The following is a 24,881-nucleotide window of genomic DNA, read 5'->3' as shown; positions in this document are numbered from 1 at the left end:
CCTGTCTCACTTCCCCCCTGCAAAAATTAGAAAGTATATTTTAAAGGCACATAAATAAAAAGTATATTGCCCTCTGTGCTGGCATATGAATTGAAACTTACCATTTTATTAGGGTAAATTGCACTTTTGTTCTGAAATGCTGGAAGTTTGACTAAATAGGTAGGCTTAGCACATACCTTTGGAGGGTTTTTCTAACAATAAGCAACCATAATGTGTACATGTTTGTGCATTCATTCACCTTTCATTGAATATGAACAATGACTTTTTTTTCTGAACTAGCCACTCCCTTGATTAAACAAGAGCCCATCCGGTCTGTTCTGCATAATGATCTGGTTCTAAGTCACAGCCTAGTGAATCTTAGTTAGACAACAAATCTTCCTTTCTGGTCATGAAACCTTCTGGAGTTGGAGTAAGTGTCTCATTTGTTGAGTTGTATGCTTACCAGAGCAGTGTCAGTCAGAATTTAGCTTCTTCAGAACCACCTGGAAGGCTTTAGCACAGCATAGATCCCTGGGCTGAATCCCAGAGTTTCGGTTTTCGTAAGTCTGGGCACAGCCTTGAGAGTCTGCATTTCTTCTGTGGCTGATATGTAGAACTGAATTGTATTGTAAAATAAAATAAAAAAAAAAAAAAGAGTCTGCATTTATGACATGCTCCTAAGTAACGTCAATGATACTGGTCCAGGGACAGTACATGGAGGACCTATACATTTGCACAACTGATACATTACTCATACAGTGTTTTCTGCTGCCTTCTCTGGTTAGTCCTTCACCCTTCTAACACTATGGGCAGTGACTAGCTTTAGCATCTTGACATATGGAAAGAGTTTGTTGGTCATGCTTTGGCTGATTTGTCGTATACATAGGATCTAACCAGCAGAAAGGACTTGTCTGTAATGCACATGACACCAAGTGCTGAGATAGTGCTCTCAAGGCCTTGAGGTTGCCGTGACAGCAGAAGCTGCATATCCTGCTAAAGTAGGATGTACTTGTGCTTGCATTTTAGTGGGAATGAGTTGCATGAAGGTCTTTATAGGTTCTATGGTTTAGAAAGGGAAATTTTAGTTAGCATTAGTACTCTAGATTTAGGTTCTTGGAGTAAAATGAAGTGTTTGGGGAATCTGATACATTGTGAAACCTTAAAGATGAAAGCATTTTCTCTGCAAGTAGCTGGAGCCTGCTAGAAGGAAGACTTAGAAGATTAAATGCACGCACTAGAAGCAAGAAATGATCACAAATCGTTAATCTAGTTCTTACCTCAAGAAATTAGAAGAAGTGCAAAATAAACCTGAGCAAGCAAGACTAAGAACATAAATCGATGATCCTGAAAATAAGAAAGCAGTGAGAAGATATATGAAACAAAAAGCTGGTTCTTTGAAACAAAAATCAATAGAATTGATAAACTCTAGGCAAGAGTAACAACAAAAGACACAAATCACCAGTCTGAGAAATGAAAGAGTCTCATTTTAAACTCTGTAGCCAGTTAAAATATAGCAAGGGGATACTGCAATCAACTCTGTATTTAATCATTTAACAACCACAGTGGACCAATTCCTCCACAGCCATAAACTACTAAGATGGGATAAGCAATCGAATATAAACATTAGAGAAAGTGAATTTGTGATTTAAAGTTTGATAAGGAAATTTCCAAGCCCATGTTGTTCTGCTGGAGACCCAAGATACTTGAAGTAGAATTAATATCAGTTTTATAAACTGGTAGAAAACAAGAGGGAACATTTTAGCTCAATCTGAAACTGTGATACAATCCAGTATCTCCTGATACATCTGAGCCTTCTTCCCTCCTATATTTGTGTGGCATTGAGACACTGGTTACTCAGGAATTCCTACACAAATATTTATTTGTACAACTTTCTTTTTGTAATAGTTTTCCTGACACAAGTTACATCTCTCCTTCCCCTGTGTGGGAATGGAGAGTAGTACCCCATGATCTAGCTGGGGGCTGACTCATACCATTATTCCTTCTCTTTCCTACCACTTTCAAGAACTACTGGCCATAAACCCCTAGCTAATGAATTCACCAGCTGAGAGTCCCCCTTGCCTGGTACAGTGTCTTCATTCTGCTAATGCTGGCTTTAAAACAGGGAAATACCTTGGCTATTAATATCAAATTATTAAATTTTATAATGAAGATTATTAAAAAGTACCTGTGGTATGAAGTTGACCCATGGCTACACTATATTGAACTTAAAAACCCTATTATATATGCAGTTATACTGAATTATAAATACTATTAATATCTTAAAAAGTTAGTTAGTTAATCTGGTATGAACTGAGTATGAAGGCCATTATTCACTTCTCCACACACTTGTGGTATGCTATTAGATGAACATCATGGATTTGGTGACATGACCTTTAACTACTGTGATTAAGGTAGTCTACTTTTATACTTTAAGAGTTAGACAATTAGTGTAAATGCACAGTTTGTTTATATTTATCCTGCAGTGGTTCTTAATCTTCCTAATGCTATGACCCTTTAATACAATTCCTCATGTTGTGGTGACCTCCAACTATAAAGTTATTTTCGTTGCTGCTCCATAATTGTGATTTTGCTAGTGTTATGAATTGTATTGTAAATATTTTTGGAGATGGAAGTTTGTCAGAAGGGTCATGACCCACATGTTGAGAACCACTGCCTAACAGGATGAAATGTTGTTCTTGGTTTTTAGGAGTGAGACCTATTCTTGAGATGTCTTTGTGTCTGCCTCATACAGTGACCCTAAAGATCCCAGGCAGCTCATTTATAACCAGTCACACTCTTTTTTGTTTTCGTTTTTTGTAGAAAGTTGTCAAGAGAAGTGAAGCACTAGATTCCACAGCATGCTGGCGTTGACTCTAATTACCCCTGTTCCATCATGACCAGTGAGAGAAACCAGAGTAGCGTCCTCAGTGCTGGGATGAGGGCTCACTCAAGCCTCAAATTACAGGTTATTTATTTATAGAACATGCTTTTTCTTCTGTTGTCTACTTGGAGTACATTACCTCAGTAAGCATTATTCCAGGTCATATCGAGAAAAAGAAATCATTTGCTTACACCATGGGATGCAGAAAATAAAATATCTAAGTTGTGTAGATATTGTATAGCAGAGCTCTGTCAAATCACAGCAGTCAACAGATTTGAAAGGGCATGCCACCAAATCCATGATGTTTACTTAGCAGGAGGCTACAAGCATATGACAAAAGACATTGATGTCCAGGTTTCAACCCATTGGTTGACAACCTTTAGCAACTCACAGGTTTACACTGGATCAGTCTTATCTTTGTGCCCTTTATGCAACTGGGAAGGCTGTTTTAAGTGGAAGGAAAGGAAGGTTGATTGCAAGACAAAAACCCACCAGGGTTTCTAACAGTACGCTGACTATGGTGACATTTCAGCCAAGAATACGTAAGAAAAGCTTCTTCAGAAAGTTATGACCATGGAGCATCTCCCGCAGAGAACAAGTAGTCTGTGGTTCCAGAAAATGATGTGAAACTGTGGAGGGTGATGGTGTTTCCTTTTCTCTCAGGACGTGTGGGAAAGGACTGACATGTGCAAGAATGTGTTCTACTCACTTTTCACTTTTTCACAAACCTCTCTACCAGAAATTTCTCTGTGTTTAAAAAATATGCCTTATTACCTGCATACATTTTGAAACAGAAAATATCTAACCTCTTGTCTTGTGTTGTTCCCTTGAGTTTTCCCTGTGTGTCCACCTATGTGACTTGGAACAAATCTTACTTGTTGGGTCTTGTCATCATTTAGATTCCTGCTCTGTTAGACAGAAATTAATTGTCATCAGAATTAAGTTTGGGCTTCCTCTTATATTCAGAACACTAAACCTTTCTTTGGCCAAGCCCAGAGATTTAATCCTGTTTCTGCTTCTAATATTTGGCAGACCTCAGCAGCCTACCAGCCAAGCAAATGCCTTTTTTCTTTCGGGATCAGGATAAGGAGGCACATTTGAGTCAAGTCATTCTACTGTAATTAAGTGAGGAAAGTTGGAGAGGTGAATAGGTTGTGGTCAATGTGTCTGGAGGGTTCCCTTGGGAACTAGAGCACTTGCCTCTGAGTTCTTTTTACATCCTTCAGTGCACCTGATCCCTTGTGACTGCCTGTTCTTGCCTGGCCCTCCACGTTCACATTGAAATCCTACTTTTTAAAAAAAAGGTCTGTTCTTAAGCTACAATTGACCTGATGTTTCCCAGTCCATTCAGAGTGTGTTCTTCTGTTTACTTTACTAACATATTATGTTTTCCACTTTTTTGAGTGACAGCTATTTTTCTGTGTATTGATGTCTGCTAGATGGCCAAATAACTAAAGAAAGACTTCCTGCCTTAGTCATTTAAAGAACTACTGGGTAGCTGCTGTAACATGCCAGGTGTTTAATAAGGGATTCCCTTTTTTACTTGCCTCCTTGGAGCATGTGTTTCTTGCTTTCCACATTATGTGCCTCCTCTCCCAATCACCATCAGTTCCTCTCTTTATTGTAACTAACTTTTTCTTCCTTCATTCTCATTTTTGGCAGCAAAATACCTATTGGGGGATGCCCACATGGTTTGAGCTCAGCTGTAACCTGAGCTACCTTACATCCAGGGGTACCATAAAGATCTGCTGGCACATACTGTTTTCCCTCTTTGGGAGTCTTACATACTTTTATATACACGGTGTAAATCATTTTACTTATGCAGCAGAATGTTTCTCTTGTCTTTGAGTTCCAGTTTTGTCCTTTACTTTCTAGCATTAAAGAAAAAAAATGTGCCAGGCAGGGGTGGCACAAGCCTTTAACCCTAACATTTGGGAGGCAGAAGCAGGCAGATCTCAGTGAGTTTAAGGCCAGCCAGGTCTACAAAGCGAGTTCCAAGACAGCCAAGAATGTTACACAGAGAAACCTTGTCTCAAACAAACAAACAAACAAACAAAACAAAAAAATACATTGGGTAGGCAGTGGTTAATGCAGAGATACATAATTTGTGCAAATGTTGAAAATAAAAGACTGAATGTTCAGCTGAAAATCAGCTATTAGCATTAATCACCCTCAACACACCACTCAAGAAACATGTGGTAGAGGAGATAGTAAATAAGAGCCAGAGGATGGGGAGGAGCACTGTGAGATGCTGTCTTTGTGTCAGACCATAGCTATGGAACTCATGTGCCTCACGCCAGCTGTGGTTGCTTACACAAGATAAAACCAGCCCCAATTCTAGCATAAATGGCTGAAGTGCTATCCAGGGCCCCCTCCTTACTGAGCAGCTGGTGGCAGTTGGTAATTGGCTGAGGGATTGTGAATTATTCCTTTTTGAGTATGTAGCAACTGGTAGGTTTCCTGTACTCTGGCTGATACCCTCCCACACATACACCAATGCCACATGAACATATTGGTAACTTTTTTTGGGGGGGGGACTTCATGGATTATCAACAAAAATAAAAGAAGAAGATAATGAAGTTTTGAGAGAAAAGTGTTGGAGGTCATGGGGGATGTTAAAAAGAAGAAATAAAGGACATGTAGATATGATCACATTTCAATATATATTCATATATATATGAAATTCTCGAGATAAATAAAATTATTAATGAAAGCATACTTTGTATTCCAGAGAAAGCCCATTTGTTTCTGAAAGAAAAACACTTTATTACAAAGTATCTGCATGTTTAATTGATATTAGCAAATTACTTCTGAGAGAATTGTGAGTGCTGTTGCCTGAATTTATACTTGATGTCTATTAAAGTAAAAACTCAGTTGTAATATATTTTGCTGTAAGTAGACCAGCATCTTTCTGCACTTCTGGAAGGTTCCTGCAGGATGCTTCACTATAGTTTCAGCAGAAACTCTGTGGTATTGAGCGACAACTTAGTCCACAAAAGGTTACAACATTTTAGCCAATTTACTCTAATGTCAACTGCCAAGGTCATTTGTAGGTTGTTTGAGAGCATATTTAGAATAGTGGTGGGCGAGTACTGAAGCATCCATTTGCTATTTATTGCCTGCCTTTATGTGCCAGGAGCTGAGCTAGGCCGTTAGGAAACTTCAAGAAGAAAACAGATAAAGTCACTGCTGTTAAAGATCTTTACATCTCACAACAAGTCAGAATGCAATAAATACGTAAATTATCTTGTCTTCTCGAAAAATTCAAGAGCTATGGAAATGCAAGTGAGCGAGGAACAGATCTAGCAGTGTGCACGGTGCTGGGAGGCTTGAAGAGATCAGTTTTCAAGTTCTGTTTCTTAGCAGAACTACAGTCTGCAAGGTAAGACTACAGCAGAGGAAGAAAATAGAGCAAAGAAAACATTGTTTAAGGTGACAAATACCGATGATAACAGAATGCATGTATTCCCAAAGAAAAGTGTGTTGATTCCTCATAAGGAAGATCAGCAGTTCTGCACCCAGGTAGGAAGAGAGGGTGGGCTGGCATACACAGGTACGGTAATCGGCTTGAGGAGGAGCTGGATAGCTCATCTCAGGTAGTAGGTAGAGAATAACTTCCATGTAGGTAAATGCCCATCAAATGCATTCACACCTGAGAGCACATAATCATCGAGTCTTCAGAGCATAAGGCACTGGGCCACCAGCTATAACTCTTGCTTTGGTTAAGCTTTGCTTTGGTTTACAGAAATCTTTCTTTCGCCACATTTAAAACAATAATCAGAAGAAACAGAGTCTTTAAACAATGTTACTCACTTCCTCCCTCATGATACAATTTTTCCCTTATAGTTTCTTCGGTTTGCTGAAGAAACTCTAACCGTAATTAATATCCTTAGAAAAATAAATGATTTCTGTACCTTCTCTTGATAGCAGTAATTCCCAGCAGGTGTCTCCAAGCTCAGTGAGAATATAAGAGACATTACTGAAAGGACAAATAATATACTAAATGCCATGAAATACTTTTTGTGAATCTTTGTTTAATTGTTTGAGATGTGTTTATTATATAATAGTCATAGCAAAATAAATTGCTCGTTGAGTTCTGAATGAACACTGTCTCTTCAGGGGTGGATGGGCTTAGCGGCTTGAGTTGGGCTCCAGGTCTGAAGAAGTGTTGGAAAGGGCTTGGAGAGGCAGGTGGGACATGAGTTCCCTAAGCAGGACACAGTGGTTTGTTTTATAATGTGTATGTGTGTTTTGTTTACATCATCTTTATTTAAAGTCCTTAAAAAATTGTAACTCATCAAGGTTGTCAACAACATTGGCTCCTATGAGAGGGAGCAGAGAATGGAAATGTATAGAAATGGGTGATTTGGCCTACTTCATATCCATGCTACCGTTGCTGTCTATGGTGCCAGATGAGGAAAGAAGCTTGTCATATTTGTTAGATAACCTGACCATCTTCAGCCTCCTTACTCATATGTGTCTAATCTTATTAGCTACAGTATGACCCCCGCCACATTCCATCCTACATAAATCAAAGGCTTTAAAATGAGCTAAAATGAATTTCAGTCTGTGAGACTAAAGACATTTCTAACATCATTGCTGGTACTATTTCCTGTGGTGCTTGTTCCCAGTTAAAGTCATTGTTCCTGGAAAAGGTGCTTTGTGTTATTCTCTAAAGACTTCTTTTGTCTGTTACTTATCTTTGATTATCTTTTACCTACCCATATCAACCATGGCAGCTGAAGAAGGTTTGGTTTCTCATTCTTCAATATCCATTAGGAGACTGATTACACATCTCTCCACTTCCACCTGAGAGAAAAGTCCAATTATCTAGTTGGGAAGCTTTTCTTTAAATGATCCCAGCCTAGGACTGTGTCATGCTGGTGTGGCATGCAGAGAATTAAGCATCTTTCTCATGGGTTCCTGGGGAACAACCATCTGAGATGGTTGTAAATCTACATAGATAAGCTGTAGTTGATTTCAGATTTGCAGCTAGTCCATTGTTTCATTTGGACTGAAGTCACCCTGTAATCCCATTGTTGGCCCTGCCATTAAAGTAACATTCTAAACAAGAGATACCTTACCAGGAATCTCTTATGGCAATTGTCTGAAACCTGGAGCTGGGCGTGTTTAAGTGTAGGGCTGTGTACTAGATGCTAGTCAACATAAGTTCCCATATACAATAGATACAATGAAGAGTTCATGAAGTTTCCAACAGCATCAGGTAGGGGTCCTTTAAAAATGTTAATCCCTGCATTCTACTCTGGCTTCTAAATTGAGTCACACATTTGACTTGTGCCCCTAAAGAGCAGAGCCATCCTGTGATGGAATCATAGTCTGATTTTACACAGAAACAGGAGATAGAATGTCTCCTTAACTGAATACATATCTGAATGTGATGAACCCATACCTGATTATGAGTCTTCTAAGGAAGCTTGTGATTTTTAAGTTTCCAAGCCCCACTGGACTACCACAAACAGAAGATGAAGGTGTTTGTTTTTGAAATGTTCTTCAAAAAGAGCTTTGCTAGTTATAAACTGTAAGTACAATATCTACTTGATTTACATAGTGACCTACAATTATCATTTTGCTGTATATATGAGAAAATGAAAGATATGTTATAAAACTTTCATTTTGGGAATTAGGTTAATTATTTTTCTGCTGTTAATATTCATGCTTTCTAGTTTCCTCAGTCAGTAAATTTTCAGATCAGCTTAATGTCTCCCTTATCTATTATTATATGTTTCCTGCACACCTGCATAAATTGCTCCTGCGTGCCCCTAGACTCCTTATTACTGCAATATTTAAAACCATAAAAAACTTTCTTAATAGCTTATCTGTGTATTTGATACTTAGAAGTACAAATGAAAAACAAGGATGCATCATAAATTCCCAAGGAGGTTGTTGGGGAAGTTTGGCATGTTATTTGTGAAGGTATCCTTCTGCATCATGGCATGGAACAGAATTTAGTTCATTTGCTTATTAATTATGGAGGGGAGGTCCATGGCTACAACATGTGTATGGCAGTCAGAGGACAACTTAATTTTTTTTTTTTTTTGCCTGCTATGTTGCTGAGACTAGGTTTGTTGCTAAGCTTTGAACTTCAGGGTATTTGGCCTGCAAGCTTCTAGGTAATTCTCCCGTCCTGCCCTCCAATCTCAACATAGGAGTGCTGGGATTCTGGATGTGTGCCACTGTGTCTACTTAGATTCCAGGGTCAAACTTGGGTTGGCAGGCTTGCTGGATTCGTACTGTTACCCACTGAACCATTTTAATTTCATTAAGCATTTATGAAGCATTCACTCTTGGAATAGTTGAACATTTGAAAAGTACTGACTAGGGTAGTGATATGGACATATAGTGCACACCGAGCTCATGAAACATGCCAGGCACATTCTGCTGAGACTTTTGTGGACCTCACTACACAGCCTTTGTTGTTGCTCAAGGAAGTAAGTCCTGTGATACCTGCATTTTGCAGGATAGAATTAAACAGCCTAACCGACTTGCTCAAGGTTGTATGACTAGAAGGACAGAAATCATTTATTTATTTATTTATACTTTAAAAATGTTTAAAATTTAATATAATTACAATATTTCTCCCTTCCATTCCTCCCTTTACACCTTCTCATATACCCCTCCTTAATCTTTTTCAGGTGTATGGCCTCTTTTACAACTGTTATTGCAGACACACACACAATATATATATATATATATATATATATATATATATATATATATATATATATATCCCTAGATATAGCCTGTTCAGTCTGTATAATGTTACTCGTATGTTTGTTTTCAGACCTGACCATTTGGTATTGGATAAGCAGTTGCAGTTCTCTTCCCTGGAGAAGACTATTTCTCCCACTCTCAGTACTCCTTGGTTGCTGTAGTTCTTCGTGTAAAGTTGAGACTTCCAGAGCTTTTCCCCATCTACTTTGGCATTTCCATTGGTATTGTGCTTGTTCAGCTCACATTTGGGCAGTCATATTGGTGGGACTTTGGGTGTGAAGCTCCTGACCTTACTAGAAAGCACAATCTCACTGCAAACTCCCTAATCTTTTGGCCCCCCTCCTCCCTCCATAAGCAATGTTCCCTGAGCCTTAGGTGTGGGATTGTTTTATAGATGTATCCATTATGGAGGGTCTCCACAAGTCTGCATTTTGATTGGTTGTCATTTACTGTAGTGGTCTCCATCTGTTGAAAAGAGAAGTCTCCTTATTGAGGGTGAAGGGTCCTTTAATTGTGGGTACAAAAACACATGTCCAGATTGTTTTGGGAGAGGATGCTGGTTTACCACTGAACTGAAACTGGACCTGAATGTCTCCCCTATGAGGACTAGCATTCATGGTTGCCAAAGGCACTGTGCAAACTTCCAAAGCAGGGAGGCAGCTGACAGTCCCAGCCAGCTGTGAAAACTGTGGACCAGAGCTCACATTTTAAAGCCAGGCAATGCGACCAAAGCACCTTGTCATGATGCTGTACAAATTTCATCAAGTAAACTCTGTGGGATTATGAGCTTTTGAGGAAAACAAGTAATCAATTTTGGCATCTTAAGTTATAATTGAGGACTGTATGAGAACACAAGGAATGGTGCCCTCGGTTAGTATTTTCCTCATTGATCAACCACAGACTCTTCCTGGATAGTCTCATCCTTCATTGCCATCACCCATTTCTTCACAACCTATAGTACAGAACTGATAGAGAGCTACAGCTCCACACTCGGGCACACATAGAGTTTAAATCGCCCAGTCTACCTCAAGTCAAACAATTAATTTCTGACTACTAGACAGATGGTATTTGGGGCAAGTTTTCTGTTTCTCTGCCCAGTTTCCCATTTCTAAAGGGAAAAAACTCCATTTCTAGAATTCTAACACTCCATGGCAGACTCATGGAGTTGTTGGGAAATAGCAGAGCTGTGACATTTGGGACAGTTCCTGTAATAAGGAATGACCCAGCAATGTCAGACTTTGTAATTACATTTCCATTTTAACGGCATCTATTGAGGACATTGTTCAGTCAAGAACTGTTTTGGTTTCCTCAAATCCCTCTGTTGAGTGCCTAGGACTAGTAATGTGCCTGTATTTTGGGTTAATATCTTTATAGTTATAGATTAGATTAAATGAGGGCATGCGGGTGAGTCCTATCCCAATATGGCCAGTGCTGTTGTGAGAAGAGGCAGAGGCTGCAAGAGTACATGTACACTGTGAGGATGCACTGAGGGGGGCTCCTTCTAAGCCAAAGAGAAACAAAACTTGGAATAGCTTCAGCTCCCTGCATCCAGATCTGGGCCAACTGTGAGGAACTACATTTCTGTTGGTTGGGGCCCCATGCTATGATTTTTTTTATAAAAATAGACACCCTGGGAAGATAGCTTACAATTTAGACTGTAAGTGACAGCTTCAGGAGCATTTTAGATGTTCTGCTGTGACTGGAGTAATGACAGACAAGGTACATTCTTTCCCCTCATTAATGCATTCCTCACCTTGACACAGCAGTTGTTTTTATACAGCTTTCAAGTCTGTTCAATTTAGTCATGAAAGAATATGGTAGGTAGAGCTGTCTCCCACATGAACAGTAAAGGATACAGAACAAGACGATGTCAGGAGAGCTGTTGTTAAGGTGAGGGTCCTGTTGAGTTTCCTCCCAAATTCATATCTCTTCTCTAATTATTACTGTTACCTGTATAAGCATGTGTGAATATATATGTATGCTAACACTGAGTCATTTCAACATTGCTCATGTATATGTGCACAGGGATGAGCACTTGGGATATGACAACCTATGTGGGAGCATGTCCCTGAAGGAAACTGATTCTCCCTCTCTCAGCAGCCATGACCACATGTAGGGCATGATTTTTTTTTTAATTTAGTTTTGTTTTATGTGCATGGATGTTTTGCCTGTATGAATGAATGTCTGTGTATCACTTGTGTGCCTGGTGCCTGCAGAGGCCAGAAGAGGGGGTCAGATCTCCTGGAACTGCACTTACAGAGAGTTGTGAACTGCCATGTGGGTGCTAAGAATTGAACCTGGGTCCTTTGGAAGAGCAGCTAGTATTCTTAACCACTGAGCCATCTCTACACCCTCTAGACTATAGTTCTTTATGATGGCTTGTTGCCATATAATGCTCAACATGATATGAGAGCAATGTATCAGAGATGCACCCCCTCTTTTACCTTTGAAATACTGTCTTACAATTTAGCAGCACTCAAACTTGTCCTAGCTCCCTGTGGGTGCTTGTAGTACTCAGTAGCCTAGAGTATTTGATCACACGTGGATTCATATATCATTACTCATTAACTTCTTAACAGTCACAGTACTGATTAAAGCCTCATTAAGTCTCAGTTTCTTGATTATGTAATTTCATTTAAGTCTAAAAAAGGATAAGCACATTTTATTAACATTGCTTTTATTATTGAGTTAACTTTCCTGAACTCTTATAAATCTTAGCCAATTCTAATTTTGATGTATGACTTTTAACCAAAGGAGAAATGTCAGCAAAGGGCAAAAATAATAAGTTTAATGATGAGAATTCATGTAGGCCTATCCTCATGGATGAGACGGTAGGGTTTAATTTTCTGAAATCACGTTGTGAAGTTCTGTCTTCTCAGGCTCAAGTTTCATGTATCTGTTATTACTGTGGGCTTCATATGAAGGCCTTTCCCTGTCAGTTCACAGCTTCTTAATTAGAGAGGTGGCTTAATGAAACTATTTTCTATATGTGCAATATAAATATGTGTAATACGTATTACATATATACATGTTATATATTACATATATATTACTATGAATGACAATTTATTTAGTCATTTCTTCACAACTGAAATTCTGGGAATTCGAAATTAACACACTTGCTGATGAGCTTCTTGTACATGCCACAAACTGTTTCGACCTTGTGCTCCACAGTGTTTCAAGCACTCTGTCTAAATGAGCCTTTAGAGCCAGCTGCCCTCCAGTTTCACTCAGATACTCCCACCCACAATTTTGCTTGCACAAACCAAGTCCTCAAGGATGGCGTCAAGCACTGCAGTCCAGGAGATGCTTCAGGGGGCTTTGGTTTCCTTTTTGCACGGCTTTCTTGAGCTGGCTCAGGCAGAATCCTCCTCTGAACGATGAAGACCACATGCTTCCCAATTAACTTTTTTTTTTTACCAGTTCACACACTAGCTATACTTGAACTTTCTGGAATGATTTCTCCTGAAGAACTTGTACAAACATTATGATAATGTTTCTAACCACCACAAACTTCATTTTCCTCAGCCAAGGTAAGGTTGAGTTCTCATAGCTGCACTTTGAGATCTGAGTTCATCTTTATCTTGCACAGGGCCTGAGAGATACCCAACTCATGCTCATCCAGCTTCTTACTCTTGGACTTCACAATCTTGGTGTTCCAGCGGAACATGGCCTTGTTCTTATGGAGTATCTGCTTAGAAGGAGGTGTTTTTGTAGCAAAAGTTACATGAAAAGATAAATCATTTATTACATTTGCCATATATACTGAGAGAATTCAACAGTTAGTACTTTTAAATAGATATTAAAGCCTTGTCACCTTAAGGTAATTTTCAGACCTGCATACCCTTATTAATAACATCTGTTGGGTCTAGTTTTCTTAGGTCAGTAAGGGATAAATGATTCACATCCCCTGACCAGGGTATCATGTACAAGGTGGTATATAAAAATAGTTCCCAAAATGATCTAGGACTAACTGGCATCATTAATTCTTTAAATTTTTGTTCATAATCTTGTCAACTTAATACCTAAATCATGTCTTCTTTTTCTGAAAAGAAATAATTTAAATAAAAATTAACTAGTAAAATTGTTCTTTATTGACTCTTGCAGCCTGGGGTATAAGTATTTACTATGGTTAATCCTTCATGTACTTTAAATTCTTCAATGTTACTTTTCAAATGCTATTTATTATACCTTAATGGAGACCTGGTTCTGAAGTCAAAGACCTAGAAGTCTGACAAAGGTCATGGCAGCTCCTATCATCCTCTTACTTCATAGAAAGCCCGCCTGTCACTACAAGAGTGTAGAATGACATTTAATTCAGTGGCATTTTTTCCTTGCTTGTTAGGTACTTCCTGGACGGTGGCAGCTGTCCAAGGTTCTGAAGACGCTTGTGAATGGAGTTGTTTTGAAGCCTTGGTTGTTTGGGTACCACTCACTCACACTATGCTGCACTCCCTGACAGATATGCAAATAATTAATGAACTTTTGTTACTCTGGGCCAACATGGTGAAAAGCAACTTGAAACACATTGAATTAAGCGTAAAATGTGACTTCCTTGTACTAACAAAGATATTTGAAATAGTCATTGCTGATGTGTTGACTGCAGTGTTTTTCTGTTAATTTGATTTCTAACTTAAATATGACCCTTAGGGGGTGTGTTGATGAGATCTGCACACAGGAGAAAGGATCAGGCATAGATTCTCAAACCTGTGAGAGGTCTCTTAATCCGTATGCACTTTGTGTGTGCCTGCTAATTATTGAAACCACCATGATGAAACCTTCGCATGTTGTCTTGGAGATTTTCTATTTTCTGAGAAGTAGGCAACTTGAGAGGGTGCCTTCTTCTCTCCTGTGCTGGAAGAGTGTGAAAATCCATGGGGAGAATGAGTGAGAGAACTTAAATATGGAAGAAAAAAGGGTATAACTCCCTTAGACTGTGTGTGGGAAAGTACAATTGGGAGTGGGGGTGTGGGGGTGGTGGGGGTGGTGGGGGTGGTGGGGGTGTAGGGTGGTGGTGCAGCTGAGCTTGAGAAATATCAGGCAGTTCCTGACAAACTAAAAATGATTCAATTGAAAAAAATACAAACAACAAAATTTCTGACCAACATTGGAGCTATGTTGCAATACTAACATGTTTGGCAAAACAAGGAACTTTGTAGGTGGCAGATCTTTCTTGGGTCTTGTCCAAAGAAGAACATTCCCAGATGACTTAATTGTAATAGATTCCTTTGCTCTACTGTTGCCATGAGCCCTAAAGAGACTGTGAAAAAAATCTTAATACCATTTGGTGGAGAATTACATTAAAAAAAAATAGTCGAGAAAAGTATAGGCATGTACTACCACAGATGTGGGGATTTAAATGTAGTTTCTACATACAGGGAATAAATACAAAATTCATAGTTGAGTTATTGAAATGGAAGTCCTCAGAGAAATTTAGAATGGCTTCATATTCTGAGCAGTGGGATGAGTTTTTCAACTTAAATCAAAGAGAACTTGTGTTGAGATCTGGGCTCTGTGGAGAAGCTGGCGTGGGGCGTGGGGCGGGGACGGGCATTGGAGAAAGTGAAGGGATCATTAGAAATGAATGGAGAAAACAAACACCAGAAAAACAGGGTCATTGGAAACAAACCAAGGGAAAGCATTTTCCAGAAAAGCAGCATGTCAGTGCTGCAAAGGTGTCACTGTGTTAAAGGAGAACAGTAGACAGACAAGGGGAGTGGGGAAGGACAGCCATCAGCTGGACCATTACAGAACAGGACAGGATCACAGGAGAGGGCCTATGACTCTATGCTTTTCCATTTAGAAGCTGCTAACAGCCAGGGCTTAGAAACATTAAATAATTCTGCTAGACCACACACCTACAGGTATCTTGGCATATATTATAGATGAATGTAAAACGAGGATGGATACATATGGATGAAGAATCTATTAATTATAATTATCTATGGTTCACCTACAGTAACGATGTAGGAAAATTTCAACATGCAGAAGAACCTACTGCATAGCATCCTGTAGATGAAGAATTTTTCTGCAAAGCCTTTTATCCAGCAGAATTTTAGATGGAGCTCCATGTAGTTGTTACTGAAAGATTTACATGACCTTATAAGGAAAATTAAACATGTTAATAACTGAGAAAGAAGGAAGTAATTTAAATTAGCCTCGATTTTCTGATTAAATTAAACTCATCGATTTAAGCTAGTGTACAGCCTGAACTTTTCCTCACTGTTACATTAAAAACAAATCTCTTCTGAGAATCTCATTTCATTAAAAAATAACATTATCGTTTCCTGTTGGGAAGATGAATCCAGTGTATGGAGAGGAGCATGAATAATTTAAATTTTTTTCTTGTTTTGAAAGAAAAGGCAATGGCTTAATTGTGGACTCATCTGACATACTGTTTCATGAATGTTTGGGAGATGAATGCTCTTTCCTGCTACTCTTTTGCTATTTCCAGATACTCTGAACAATCCTGGTGACTCATGGCCACCATTCTTACAGTGGGCTCTGCATGCTGTTTGCTTGAGATGCTGAGGGTAAAGCATCTTTCTTGGTGTGAAGTGAGGCTGCCCTCATCTCTGTGATCCTGGGCTGTTCCAAAGAGGAACCACAAACAGCAGAGCTAGCATCTGAAAGCCTGAGACATCTGTGAGGTTCTGGCCTAATGGCTGTGTGTGCCATTCTTCCATATATGCCCTACAGAAGCCACTGATGCAGCCCAGATTCTCCACTTACCTGCTTTGAGAAATGTGACATTGAGGAACCCAAATCATCCTAAACTGTACCTTTTAGAACTTTCAGTGTCAGACTGCTTTGGGTTCAAATCAGTCCAGGGAAATCAAACGTCTCAATTCAGATTTGATTCCCTCTAAATCTCCTAATCTCTGATGTGAAACCTGATTTCCCTCTCAGCACATCCCATCTCTTTCCATTGTTCAAGTTTCTATTATCTTCTAACCATCCTCTTTGTCCTTAACATTTCCAGTTTGTTTTCTTTTCTGAATGTTACTGCAAATCCCAATAGTGCTTATCCACTCAGAAACTCCATTGGATCTTTTGTTGTATTTTTGCCTTCGCTACTGGTCAGCATTCTCAGTGTTCACCGACTCATTTAATTGGGCAGTTTGGCCTACATTCCACTGAGGTCACACTATCTCCATGGCTTTCTACAGAAATGGTTCTTACTTTTGGAAATGCAAAAATGAGCTGTATTGTATGTTTCTGTCACCCTGGGACCCTGGACAAACAGGCAGCCTCCATCTGGAACACTGTGGGACACAAGGCAAAGGAAAGACAGGTCAAGGCTGTATGATGACTTCCAGCTTAGTAGTGCATGGCACTTCCTCTCACATTCCTATAGCCAATTCTGATATTATTAAAGCTGGAAGTACTGCTCTTATTAAAAGTATTATGATAGATCAACAATAATAAAATATCCCAGCTGGGCGGTGGTGGCGCACGCCTTTAATCCCAGCACTCGGGAGGCAGAGCCAGGCGGATCTCTGTGAGTTCAAGGCCAGCCTGGGCTACCAAGTGAGTTCCAGGAAAAGGCACAAAGTTACACAGAGAAACCCTGTCTCGAAAAACCAAAAAAAAAAAAAAAAAATCCCAAATCTGTATTTTGCATCAGCACTTGCCTCTTCACAGGACACTAGACTGACTTACCACAGCCAGCTACTATTCTGAACAGAAGTGACAAAAGTTATATTGCTATTCCCAGGTGTCAAAATTAAAAGAAGCAGAGAGTATATAGTAGTCTTCTACTGGTGATTCTTAAGTGCATAGGGGTCTGTCTGCTGGGCCCTATTTTGTACTCTTAGCAAAATCTTTTTTAACTCTGAATAACACCTGTATAAATCTTGAGGCTAATGGGCATATCATCTTGTTCAGAGTGTGCTTACACACATATTTTTTTTCAGTAACAAGTTCTGGCAATGATAACTGAATCTTATCACTTCTTTATATTTGCGTGCAAAATATAGACAAGATGTTTAGCATCTCTGTACTTGTGTGTTTTTCAGGCAGAGGGTACCAGACTTCAGCGAGAACTCCGAGGATATTTAGCAGCAATCAAAGGTAATGTGTATGTGTGTTGTTTACTGCCTGTTTCTAAGCACAGGTTGTTCTTGGAATTTGTAAGAGACGGGAGTGAGTGCTAATGAGAGCACCACTTGGCTTTCTGGCAAGCAGCATACTTGAACACAGGTGTTTCATTCCACCCACTTCCAATTTCCATTGAAATGATAATCAGAATACACAAGGACAAATATACATCTGCCCTTCTGCCGCAAACTAAAAATAAATGCCACCCACATGCCAGGGGTTTCTAGGAAGGCTTGTTAGACAGAGTGAATGGGAGATTTCACTGAAGCAGAGCTGCAGCTGGTTTCCCTTCTGGGGGAGTTAGGTCCCAAGGTACACTACTCATAGACTCGCTTAAGCCCTCTCACTATAAGGAGCAAGGAGCTGCAGGAGAAGCAGGTGGGGTGGGTAACCAGGGAACACATGCCTGTGACTTGCAAAGAAAAAGGAAAGAAAAACCCAACTGTTTACAAAGTCTTGCCAGTATACAATATAGGGAACAGAGAGGCTTTTGCACTGGTTTCTGACCTTTGTCACGAAATCTGGGAGGCTAGTGGGAGAGGGAAGAGAGAAATGGATGGTGAGGTGTGTGTGCAGCCAGGCTGCTATCCATTCATCACCAGGCCCTTTTCTCTGAGTCAGAGCCAAGAGTACCCACAGATTTGATACTCCATAGAGCAGACCTCAGGATGAGTGGAGAGAGGATGAAGGATCTTACAAGCAGTCTTGGGAAAACTCTCCATACACTGAGAAAAACATGGAAGGCCCAGTTTCACTTCATTACTGCCCAGTTCAGATAAAGATTTAAACATGCATTTGTAAAAGTTTTAGTATTAGACTAAACCATCATTTTGGGTGAATAGTGTCTTTATATGATACTCCAAAAGATATAAACCAAGAACAAGAGATTTTACCATGTAAACATGTATTTAAAATTATCATAATTTTGACAATTTATTCAATGCACTTGAATTAAGATACAAAGCACTTAGTAAGTAAACTAAATGGAGAATAGTTTATGTTTAAAAATGAACAAAATGTTGGAAGAGAAAAGTAGCTAGAGAAGATTTAGCTAGGGGAAGCTGAGGCAGGAAGATCATAAGTTCAAATCTGCCCTGAGCAACTTAGTGAAACTGTGTCAAAATAAACATGTAAAGGGGGTTAAGAACAGGTGACATAGTTTTATGGTGGAACCCTCACTTGCTTAGCTAAGGTGAAACCCTAGGTTCAGTCCCCAGCACAGCCAAACCAAAAGAAATAAAGAACTTCTGAGATTTGTGACATGAAAAATGCTTATTCTCTGGACTCACCAAGGAATGGTTTAGAAAATGACGCAGGAGATGCCATCCCTGCACCTCTGGATAGTCAAGGACACAGGAAGTTTTTCTGATAAGATCACTTTCCTGGGAAGCAATTTGGCAGAGGCTTTTAAATGAGTGTTCTTTGAGTTTTTCCACATATACCTTTTGACACAGCATTTCACTTCTAGGAAAGTGTTCTCACGATTCAGAGTGAGTGTGTAAAACTGATTATAAAGCTATTGATAAATAATGAAGTACTGAGAATGTTAATGATGAAAAGCTATTTATAATGATAATGATCAACAACAGTTATTTTTACACTGAAATGTGTGGAAGCTTTACACTTGCCAGGCGCACACTTTCGATCTTCATGAAAACTTTGTGAGGCAGATAATTCTACTGTTTGTATTTTAAAAAGATTTTCTTCATCTGTTATTTTTAATTATGTGTTTGCCTGCATATCTGTGTGGGGATGTGTGTGCGAATGTGGTTGCTCCAGGAGGCCAGAGGCATCACAGGCTTTTGGAACTGGGGTTACATACTGATGGTTGTAAGCCACCCAAAGTGGGTGCTGGGTCCCAGGAACCAAACTTGGGACCTCTGCACAGCAGTATGTGTTCTTAGCTACTGAGCCATCTACCCAGTCCTGTGTGTATTTTGTCAATGACATAAATGAAACACCTGAGTTTACCTAGTCCCAGGACCATGCTTTGTAGACCACCTACATGGTACCCTGTCTGGTTTTATGTTCTCTAAACCTTCGGTTTTATCTGCTTTCTGACAGGGCTGTTGAACTTCATGACTAACGCTGAGCATCAGTTTCACTGATTTTTAGCTCATCTATGCAAAACTTTCGTGTGTGTGTGTGTGTGTGTGTGTGTGTGTGTGTGTGTGTGTAAATCAGAGGAAAACTTGGTGGAGTTGGTTCTCTCCTTTTACTATGTGGGTTCCAGGGATCAACCCAAGGCCACTAGGTTGGTGGCAAGTCTTTCCCCGATGACTCGTGTCTCTGACCCTCCTACTCTTACTTCTTCGAGAGCACTTTCTGCACTCTGTGCTCCGCACCTTAGGCATCTTACTTGTTTATAGTCTTCCAACAGATATTTGATAAATGCCATTAACTCTATTTTACATTTTCCAACATGTAATGCCAGCAGTTTAGTCCTGCAGCTTCATAAAGCTCATCAATAACCGCTTCGAAATTAACTTCAAGTACTGTTTGCAACAATTCTATCAGAAAATATAAGTTTCTCTAGATATTTATTATCATGATCAACTTAAGGTATGAACACAGAAAGTCATGTTATTCCAAAATTGGAGCTTTTCTCCATGTGAACTCACATTTTGGTGTGGATATATCTGTTGAATGAATAAACTTTCCTTCTATATCAGTGGTTCTCACGCTTCCTCATGCTGCAACCTTTTAATACAGTTCCTTGTGTTGTGGTGACTCCCAACCATAAAGCTTTTTTCATCACTACTTTATAGCTGTAATTTTGCTACTATTATGACTCTTAATGTAAATATCTGTGTTTTCCGATGGTCTTAGGTGACCCCCGTGAAAGAATCTTTTGACCCCAAAGGGGTCATAAACCATATGTTGAGAACCACTGTTCTATATAGTTCTGTGTAAGTTGGTCTCTTTTACCCCATTAGTATAGAGGATGCTGCAGGAAAAGACTGTCGTAATTCTTTTCTTTAATATGACCTAGGAAGGGAGCCCCCTTAAGTGAGGCATTAGTTCCAGTGAGAAACTGGGTGGTGCAGGAAAGCAGCACCTGCCTGCTGCTTCTGGTGACCACATCTCTCTGAAGGAGAAGGGATAAGATGAGCTTGCTCCTCCTTGGTTTCTGCTGATTGGTTGGTATTAGCTAGTTATATTCCACAAAGAGTGTTCTGTGTTGAAATTACTTTGGCCAAAGAAGGTTAGAATAAATGTTTATGTAGATGCCTAGTGAGCTTCTCAGAGTGTTTCTTGGAGCTGCCTATGGTACTGTGTTCTGCAGAGCTGCTGTGGGGTAAGCAGTGTACCCCAGAAGGCTTTTCTTCTCAGTGTCATGAAGAATAAGTCATGTTCCTTGGAATACGTTTTGGGTTGGGAAACACACTTAAACACAAGGAGTATGCATGCATTAAGTAGATCATAATTGGTGTTGTGAAGACATTTCACTATGTGTTGAAGTTCCACATTGTGGAACACTTCACTAGAGGCCAATTTCTGTTTTCACAGAATACATTGGATAATTGATAGTACTGCAATGCACATAAGATCATAGCAGCAACACAAAGGAACGGGATTCAGCCCCAGGGGATCCTGGGAGCTGCAGCAATTTTAGGAGAAGCATTGAGCCACTGGCTGCATTCACAGGCACTGTCTCAAAACTAGAGCCCTGACTCTGACTCATATAATCTTTCTGCCTCTCTCCTGTGATATTCATCAAACCTTAGGGATAGAAGTTGTGTTGTAGATATGCCAATTGGAGTTTGTTTCACTGTGGCTATTTAGTCTCTGCATTCTGACCATCTGTGGAGCTCTGTCTACTACCTAAAATTAGCTTCTTTGATGAGGGATAAAAGCTACACTTCATCGTGGTTGTAAGGTTAAGTCTTTAGAATATAGTTAGAAACTATACTGATTTGGAAAATTGGCAATAGTAGGTAACCTGTCCTCTAGAGTCCATTACTCCTCCAACCAGCAGTAATTTGCTACGTTTATAGTACCAAGCATGAACTCCCTCCAGTTGAACAGCCTTGATTCCGACTAGATAGCAGCTGGTAACCCCTCAGATGAAAGTGCTACTCTCGTACCCTTGGGACAGTCTTCTCATGCTTATCATTGCTGTGGTTTGTAGGCTTTCCATTTGGGGAGACTATTGGTTTCTTTTCTGCCTTGACAGCTTGCATGGCATTTCTAATACTATGAGAGCTAGTCCTCTGGGAGGAGGCTTCCAGGTTAGTTCCAGCTCTATTCCTCCAAGTCTCATGTCTGATATGTGTGGTGTGTCTTCAGAAATAGGATTTTACCTTCAAGTTCCAGGAGGCAACGAGGATCATGGCAGCAGTCTACATTGTTTTGAGAGTCTTGAGTACCCCTGACCAACAATAAGAAAGGAGGTTTCTTTGCCTGGAATTAGGGTTTCTATTAGGTGATCTGTGGCTCTTTCAGGGAGCACTGTCACCCCACATAGAGTGACTCCATTGACAATACTTTACAGGCTTGTTGGAGTGGTTGGCTGTATTATTTTTAACTAAAATATATACCCTGAGTCTGCAAGCAAATAGTACTCACTGGAGTGCAATCTCTACCGCTAGTCTGTTTTTGGGGGGTTTTGAGACAGTGTTTATCCGTGTAGTTTTAGTGTCTGTCCTGGATCTCACTGTGTAGACTAGGCTGGCCTCAAACTCACAGAGATCCGCCTGGCTCTGCCTCCTGAGTGCTGAGATTAAACGTGTGCGCTCTACCTCTAGTCTTAGAGGATAAAGACAAGGTCATGAAGTTGTCATCAAATGGAAATCTTATTAAATACCTTGGAGAAAGTCCAAAATTTTGAATAGAGGCTCCTATCCAATAGGAACTGAATATTCTCCCTATATGTGGTGGTCTGTATTTGCTAGAAAAACTTGTCCATTATAAATCTGATAAAATATCATGTATTAGATATTAATTGCCAGTAGTAGCTTTCAGCATGAACTCTGCTCTGAGGTTAACAAATTACATGTAAAGAAACTATTTTTTTAGCTGTTTGTTCTTTTCTTGTGTTATATTCTGCCATCAGAGTGAGTTCTTTAGTTTAGTTTAGTTTTTGTGCTATTGGGTAATTTATAACGAATAGAAACTTAATGGCTCATCTGGAGTCAGAGAAGTTCAAGATCAAAATTCCACCTCTGGAAAGTTTCTCTGCCATACCACACCACTGCAGAAGTATTTCCTGGGCATGGGAGAGAGAAATGACAAGCTCATTCTTTAGAAGTCCCCACTCTCATGACAATGAGCCTACTTGTTCAATAGCAGCATCAATCCTTTCTTGAGCACAGAACCTCCTGACAATTCCTGCTTAAAGCCCCCACCTCCCAACAGTGCTGTACTGGGGACTAAATTTCTAAAACATAAACTTTGGGAGATGAATTCAAATGGAAAAATCCTCAGCTGTTAAAATCCTTGAAAGTCTTTGTTCCCCTCAAAAGGAAGGCTCGCCCTTGTTTACTTGGGTCTCAGTCCATTGCTGAGGAATATTTGGTTAACTATGCAAAGATGTGTTGCATTTGTTTAATTATATAAAGATGTGTTGCTGTTTTACCTTGTCTAAGGCACTTGATTGATCTAATAAAAAGCTGAATGGAGGGAGGAAGTATAGGCAGAACTTCTGGGCAAGGAGAGTAAGAAAGAGGAGGGATTTAGGCTCCAGAAAGAAGAAAGAAAAGGAGAGGACAGGGAGATGCCAGGGACCAGCCAGTCAGACACAGAGGAAGCAGGAAGTAGGACATACAGAACAAAAGAAAGGTAAAAGGCCCCAAGGCAAAATGTAGATGAATAGAAACAGGTTAAATTAAGTTAAAAGAGCTAGCGGGAGGACAAGTCTAAACTAAGGCTGCACATTCATAATAATGTCTATGTGTTGTCTTTATTTGGGAAGCTGGTTGGAGGCCCAAAGAAAATTGCAACTACAGTCCACCTGCTTCCTATGGAGTCAACTTCTTGGAACCTATTTCTACGTTAAAATGGCATCTTCCAAATTCCCTGTGTATACACACACTAATGGACAGTCACTTCGGTCTAATAGAAACATTACTGTAACATTGTGCTTTTAGCATTGATGAATAAAACCTTACAAAACTTTGTTTTGTTTGAGGTCAGTTTCATTTTACACCATAAAGGTCATTTGGCTGGCAATGCCATCCCCAGCTTATCCAGATCCTGTTTCCATAGCTATTTATAATTTTCTTCAGACTCAGACAAAGACTTAAAGAAAATCCCAGAAGCCTTTGTCATTTGGAATATAGAAGCACAACAACCAGTAACCAGTGTTTGTCATGAAATGGAGGAGCATGTTTCTTGTGCAAGATTGTGTGTATCTGGGTTGGGGTGAATATGACATATGATGTAGTTGTCACCTCTTTGGTAACCTTATCATGGTTGAATATGTCTTCACTTGCTTGAATGTAGGGAGGGGCACAGGTTCTATGTCACCTCTGCCTTGTCTATACTTGTATGACTGTGGTTCACCTGGTTCCACAGAGGATTCAGTCCTCACTGACTCTCCCTGCCTTCATTCCAGATGTTCACACAAGTCTCTTCAGCCACATGGGCTTCGCACCTCATTGTCAAGGACATCTTCAGCCATGCTCAGTAGTGCACTCTTCTTTACAGGCTTTCTCACCTCATATGGCTTGAGACACACCCAACCTCAAGGGTGTGAGGACCATTACCTATGTATTATTGCCAGGGAGACAGAGAAAACATAGGCTTACGTGTCAAATTGTGTGCTGGCTTTCACACACTTTTCTGGGATACACACTGTCATCTCAGACCTCTCTTATTTTATCCTTTTACACTTCTTGGTGAACCCAGAACTGATTACCATCTGTCCAGCAATCATGTGGCTATTTTCAATTTTCAAATGCTTTCAATTTTTGCTTCACTGCATTAAGTTTTCCCTGCTTTCCTTTGTTAACCCCTTAGTGACAAAAGCTTAGATACCAACTTGGCCAGGCGGGTTCTTCCAGCAATTGTTTGCCTATTATTCTGGTCATTCATGAGCTACCTCCATGTGGACCCAACATTTGCACCATATCCTCCATGCTTTGCTGGGTCTGACCATGTCAGGAGGAAGTAAGGGGGTGGTGACTGCAAAGCCCTGGAGATGCTCTATATCCTCACTGCTCATAGACACTCCACATTGTTACTATTA

At 39.9% G+C, this 24,881-nt stretch overlaps 1 protein-coding gene and 1 pseudogene across 2 annotated transcripts in view; one reads left to right on the top strand and one right to left on the bottom strand.

Annotated features, from left to right (window-relative positions):
• Window positions 1-24,881, top strand: part of Amph (amphiphysin) — a 198,510-nt gene that overhangs the window by 93,212 nt on the left and 80,417 nt on the right. For both annotated transcript variants that reach the window (XM_059263370.1, XM_059263369.1), the window contains exon 3: window positions 17,611-17,665. In XM_059263370.1, the coding sequence (XP_059119353.1) occupies window positions 17,611-17,665 (55 nt within the window). The remainder of the gene's footprint in view (window positions 1-17,610; window positions 17,666-24,881) is intronic.
• On the bottom strand, window positions 12,361-13,345 carry LOC131911385 (small ribosomal subunit protein eS7-like; annotated as a pseudogene).

The sequence above is a fragment of the Peromyscus eremicus genome, chromosome 5, assembly GCF_949786415.1.
Source record: "Peromyscus eremicus chromosome 5, PerEre_H2_v1, whole genome shotgun sequence".
Classification (NCBI taxonomy): Eukaryota; Metazoa; Chordata; class Mammalia; order Rodentia; family Cricetidae; genus Peromyscus; species Peromyscus eremicus.
The sequence above is the reverse complement of the archived record's forward strand: the minus strand, read 5'-3'. Positions and strand labels throughout refer to the sequence as shown.